Below are 6,000 nucleotides of genomic sequence, written 5' to 3'. Positions count from 1 at the left end.
AGAGCCACAACAATGCCAGATCTGAGTCGTGTCTGTGACCTACACCACAGCTCACAGCCACGCTGGATCCTTTACCCACTGAGCGAGGCCAGGGATCGACCCCACAACCTCATGGTTCCTAGCTGGATTCGTTTCCACTGCGCTACGATGGGACCTCGAAGAATCCAATTTTAATGCTGAAGACCCCAGGAGATGCTGGCCTGAATCTCAAAACCAGGCCTTGCTGGATTCTCAGGCCACATGCCGATGACACATTTGCCATCTCTCGTCCTCAAATCCGCTTAGACGTATAAAGTGAAAGTTTAAATCCTGTCTGAAGACGTGCGAAGCTGAATTAGGGCTTCTGGCCTGGCGGCTTTGCATAAGGTTAAAACCTTCTGAGCCTCTGACTAGGGTTTGCTGTGTGGTAAGACTTTTGCAAAACAGCTGTGTTTATCTGAGCTTTAATTCCTGTTTTCAGGAGCTTAAGTGTTTCAATGTTTGCACGGAGCTGCTGTGCTCACAGACACACTCACTGACCCACCACTTTCTTCTTGGTCCCAGCTCCCCGTGCCGGGACACCGTGTGCCAGTCCCACCTCTCCAGAGCAGCTGTCCAAGAAATACTCACACGGGGCCCTTCTGGCACAGGTCGTCTCTGAACTGCACACTTGACGGCACTTCCAGTTTATCCTTCCCTGCGGCTGACCTGTCCATGCAAGATCGGCCTGGACCCAGTTTGTCTTCAGCAAGGCAGCCAGGGGACACGGCAGCAGCAGAGGCAGCCCAAGGTCATGGCTGGAAGCTACACAGGCCCTGACCCCAGGGTTCAAGTCCGCCCCCCGCCCCTCACCAGTGACTCGACTGACTTTTGGCAAGCTACATCTTAACCTTTCTGAGCACCGGTCCCCTAGACTGTGAAATGGGGCGATAACAGTCCCACTTCACGGTGCGGCCGGGATGAGGGCGACGGTGCTGACATGGCACTTGGCCTGGTGCCTCGATGCAGGTTTGCTGTCTTTGGGTGGGTGGGGCCTCCTGGGAAACAGGGGCGCACGACCACTCTGGGGGGCCCTCCTGTGCCTTCATCGCTGGTCCAGCTGCAGCTGTCACAGGGATGACACACTCGTCCCACCAGCCTCTGCCTGAGCTCTCTGCTGTCACCTCTTCTGTTGTGCAGGCCCCAGGGAGCCCCCATCTGCCCGGCCCTGTGGCTCTGAGTTACCTACATATTGCAGACTTGCAGAAAGCAGATTTCCACGGGGTTGCATGAGAACGTATGGCATGGGGTTGACTCACCCCATCGTTATCACCATCCCACCTGCCCGCCAGGTGCACCCACATCCTGGGAGTGAGGGAGCCTCGAGATCTATGGAGGAGGACAGTGGAGAGGAAAAAGCGGGGCTGGGGACGGGGAGGCGGGGAAGGCTGGGGCCTACTGAGGCCAGAGCCAGGCTCACGCTGCTGCCGAGTCACTGTGAGTCTGGGCAGGTCACTTCAGCCTTACAAGTGGATCCCTCATCTGAAGATGAGCCAAAGGAGGATTTTGCCTCCCAGAGCACTGACTCCACGTTCTGGAAACAGAGGCCCATCCACCACGCAGTGCTCAAAGGACCCGAGGGAGAGAGATCAGAGTGGCTCTCTGCTTCTAGCATCACAGGGAGACAGGCCGCCGGGAGCTCACAGCACAGGATGGGTTGCCGGTCCACTCACTTCAAACGGCGGCTGCTCCAGGTTTAAAACGACACATAACCAACGCAATCACCGCAGCATTTTGAACTCAGATGGAAAGCTGGCTGCCCTCTGGCCTGAACTATCCAGGTAATGATGCTGGCCTCTCCCTGCTGGATCCCGATGAAAAGTCACCACCTTCCCCGCCAAGGCCCGTTTTCCCAGCAGCACAGTCTGCAGGGTTTTTGTCTTGCTGAGGTGTGCAGACAGGCCTTAAGCCCGACCCGCCTTCATGAAAGGAAAGCAAAAGCAACACCGAGACTAACACTTGGGAATCTTCGGGGCTGGGGTCGTGGTCAGCTCTCCACTGCTGCGTTTCTCTGGCTAGAATTTTCTGATGGAGACCGCTTCCCGTCTGGGAGAAAGCCTGAGCATGGCCTTGGAGCCAGAACCCCTTACCTGGGCCCCGACCTTATCCTTGACTCAACAGACAGCTGCTGCACAGTAATAAACCTTCTTGAGCCTTCTGTTTGGGCTCTGCCGGGCTGGGAGGGTCACCGCTCTCCCCGGCTTGGTGGTGGGGAGATGAGGTGAGGTCGGCTCTGTGCCTGGACCTGGGTCTGCTCATCGCACGGGGGTACCAGTGGCAACAGCTACAGACATGAGACGTGCACTCGGCTTTTGGTCCTTGTTGGGCCCAAGAGCTTTTGCTGCACCAACACATCCCCCTCCCAACGTGCAGGCACACCCCACCCACCTCCTGCCCGCCAGGTAACTAGGAGCAGGGCTGGGGCCTGGGGGTGGGCATGGAGGGACCTAAACGCTCAAGCCCATGGTTTGTAAGCTCAGGAAACCGAAGCACATTTTTGCGTATCCGCAGTGAGCTTTTATGTGTTAGTGGGGAGGACATGTGTAGCTATACCCCCAAAGCACAGCCCAGCGAAACTTCTGAAACTTCTGACTTTCTCCCATCGGAAGAGGAGTGGACAACTCACAAAATGGCTTGATGTCGGATGTTTGGGATCAACTGAGAATATGTTTATTTAAAAGCAATTTTAAATATTAAAAAAAGTAGAAATGAACACATACAGTACTGAAAACCTGTCACATTAAATACATGTGGAATGACGCGTGTACTGATGTCTGGTCGTAACATCCAGATGGGATTCGAAAGGTAAACTGGTGGCGCTATCGTTTCCTGTACAACATGATGAAGTTCTAGGCAATAAAAAAATAAATAGCAATTGCTGTTCAACAGGAAAATAAGACACACACTATTTGCAGAACATAACTTTCCCCTCTGGGGGGAAAAAAAGGAAACTAATTAGCTATTTCTTTCCCATAAGGTTCCATACCTTCAAAATATATCATGTACAAAATTGCAGAGAGTGGCTCACTGAGTTTAAGAACAATATCGGATTCAAACTCAATCAAGGTCGCGAAGGTCCTTATACCTAGTTTTCCTATGTCCCACAGTTAGCTAGGTTAGAGAGAACGCAAATTCCTCACGGAAAATAAAAACAAAACCAGAGAAAAAGAAAAACCCAAAACTGTTTAAAAAAAAAAAAAAAAAGCATCTGTGTAAAAGTTGCTCTGAAAGGGAAAGAAGAGTAACATTGACTCTGTAATTTTAGACACCTAGCTTTTGTGTCTTTTTTTTTTTTTAATCAGTTTATTTTGAGATCAGCTGAAAATACTGCAGGCCACAAAAATGAACAGTGCTTTAATGTGACTTAGAAAGTCGGAGTGAGTGAACTGGGACACGAAGTAACTGGGGACGGTGACTTCCTGCTCCGACGTCCGTGCGGCTGAAATTCTGAGGCTGGGAACACTGCCAGCCACACACACCAGCACGAAAGCTGGCGCCGACCGTTCCTGTCTTGTGTGGGGTTCACACGTGCCGTGATGCTGAAGAAGCAACTGCTTAAGATCACTTGCCAATAACAGCTGATAAGATAGTTGCAGGTTTGTCATGCAGGGTTTATTGATTAGGTGGCTATTCAAAGTTCTCACAGGAATCACTTAAGCAGAACTAAATTAATATTCACTGAGCATGTGACTCTATTAAAGAGGACTTTCCCTAAGGGCTTGGTTGGGAGTTGTGCTTCTGTGAAATGAATGTTTCTCACTCACTGCCAAGATTATCTGCTGAAAAATATCAGTTTTCTGTGCTGTTGCCAACATAGCAGTTTAAGCACTTGTTAACGCCAGAACGACACAGGAGCCTCAGAATGAGAGAGCAGCCCCACCGTGGAGTGAGATGACTCCAATCCTTTCCCAAATTCAGCCTGACGTTCAAGACGGACAAGCTCTAATGAACAAGGCCGGGAGGAGCAAAGAAAACGGGGTGTCTGTGTGTGTGTGCGTGCGTGCACGTGTGTGCATGCACAGATTCCCAGCAGGAAGAGCGTGTTTCACAGTGCAATTCATAGCAGCGTTCAAAGACTTGGTTATGAATTGACTTGAAGCTGACGTGTCTACTGCACAGAGCTGGAGATGGGAGAACTTATCTATGACTGGGGTTTTGTGGAGAGAGTGGAAACAAGCAAAGGCTGGTTGCAGCACCAGGATTCTGCAGCGCAGGGCAAGGGTGTGCCAAAGGGACTCGAAGTCATCAACTCCTTGAACAATCTTTTAAAAGTTTAAATTGATCAAGAACAAAACGAAGAACTGAAAACTGACACATCAGGGGCAGGAACATTTGAAGGATGTTAAGTCATAGAATGATATGATATGTAAATTCATTGAGGAAGCCAAATGACTGACTAGAAACAAATGTTGCAACCTTATAATTTCTGCTTTAATGGCAATCGAGTTTAAAAAAGTACAGTTCAACTTAACCACACTATTCCTTTATAAAAGGCAGATTTCAGGTAAGCTTCTAAATGCATGCATAATGTAGAGGCTAACAGCTTCTGGCAGTCCTTGGTTCCTGAAAGTTGAACTTCATCAGATGTGTTTTAAACTTCTGTGAAAATAGCTATGAAGGATATGTTATTTTTGCATAATGAGGTAATATCTCAGGGGCGGGCACTCATCCTCTTAAGACAGTATAAACCCACTTGTCTGACCTTGCACGAGGCTGTGGGCACTGCAAAATGCCACCAAGGTTTTGGGTCAGTGGAGATTTTGCTGAAGGAGTAACACTTACATTTAACTGAGCACTTTTCTGTAATAAATACCGAAGGAGGTTTTTGGAGCTGTAAACTGTGTACACAGATAACTACAGGCTGGTCTGTCGTGGAGCAAAACGTCTCACCTGGAAAACAGAACCCACCTCTTGGCTAATGTTGCATTTTCAGTAACACAATGGAGAATACTGCATTGTGAGGGACAGGGAGTCAATGCTATGCCCTTCGACGGTGGCTGGAGACCACTTCTACTTGCAAAGCCAGCAGTTCCTATATTCCTGTTTTTGTTGGTTTGCTTGGAAAACAGCAAGGAGAGAGATGTACGTGCTAGATGCCAAGGATGGCTTTGGCAGACCAGTAAGGCGCACCGGGTCCCAAGGCTACCCTAATACTGGCGAAGGCAGAAGACCACAGGTATTTACAGCACACGCTCTGTTCCCTCCTGAGGCGGCCCCTCCGAGCTCCCCGTTCAGTAACAGCAGCTATATACACGGTGTGCGCAGGGGGAGTGGACGCAGCAGTCTGGCATGACGGAGGCGGACAATCTCAAGGTTCTGCCTGGTGCTAGTCGGACAGGATGTGGACGAAGGACACTGGAAAGACCCCCTTCCTCTCAGGCTGCCCTTCGATGTGTCCAATCTGCAGGGAGAAAGGAGAGGCGTCGGAGCACCCAGAGCGGCGCCAGGGAAACGCTGCTGGGGGCTGAGAACCTGACTACAGGCTGCTGTGGGTGAAAGGATGTTGGAAAAGTTTGAGATTTTTTTTTTTCTTTTCCTTGTCTTTTTGCCATTTCTTGGGCCGATCCTGCGGCATATGGAGGTTCCCAGGCTAGGGGTCCAATCGGAGCTGTAGCCACCGGCCTACACCACAGCCACAGCAACGCGGGATCCTTAACCCACTGAGCAAGGCCAGGGATCGAACCCGCAACCTCGTGGTTCCTAGTCGGATTCGTTAACCACTGAGCCACGACGGGAACTCCGGGAAAGTTTGAGATTGATGGGGGCAAGTTTTATGGTCTGCTGCCTAAATCTGTAAGCCACGGTCATGTGCCAAGAGCTCCTGATCATCTCAGTTGCATCGGCATCAAGTGCCTTGGAGAGAATCCTATCACGAGAAGGGACAACAACACGCACTGGCTTCAAATGACAACTGCAGAGGCCAGCTCTCCTTTTCCTCCGGGAAGTGCCTGCCACCGGGGGGGGGGGGAGCTGGAGCAGGAG

The 6,000-nt window shown here is 50.6% G+C and overlaps 1 protein-coding gene across 3 annotated transcripts in view; it reads right to left on the bottom strand.

Moving 5' to 3' along the window:
- Nucleotides 1-4,427: 4,427 nt before the first annotated feature.
- The window catches only part of ASAP1 (ArfGAP with SH3 domain, ankyrin repeat and PH domain 1), a 344,270-nt gene continuing 342,697 nt past the window's right edge, over nt 4,428-6,000 (bottom strand). For all 3 annotated transcript variants that reach the window (XM_047783238.1, XM_047783241.1, XM_047783239.1), the window contains one exon: nt 4,428-5,419. In XM_047783238.1, coding sequence (XP_047639194.1) covers nt 5,345-5,419 — 75 coding nt within the window. In that variant the 3' untranslated portion in view covers nt 4,428-5,344. The remainder of the gene's footprint in view (nt 5,420-6,000) is intronic.

The sequence above is a fragment of the Phacochoerus africanus genome, chromosome 6 (genome assembly GCF_016906955.1).
Source record: "Phacochoerus africanus isolate WHEZ1 chromosome 6, ROS_Pafr_v1, whole genome shotgun sequence".
NCBI lineage: Eukaryota > Metazoa > Chordata > Mammalia > Artiodactyla > Suidae > Phacochoerus > Phacochoerus africanus.
The sequence above is the reverse complement of the archived record's forward strand: the minus strand, read 5'-3'. Positions and strand labels throughout refer to the sequence as shown.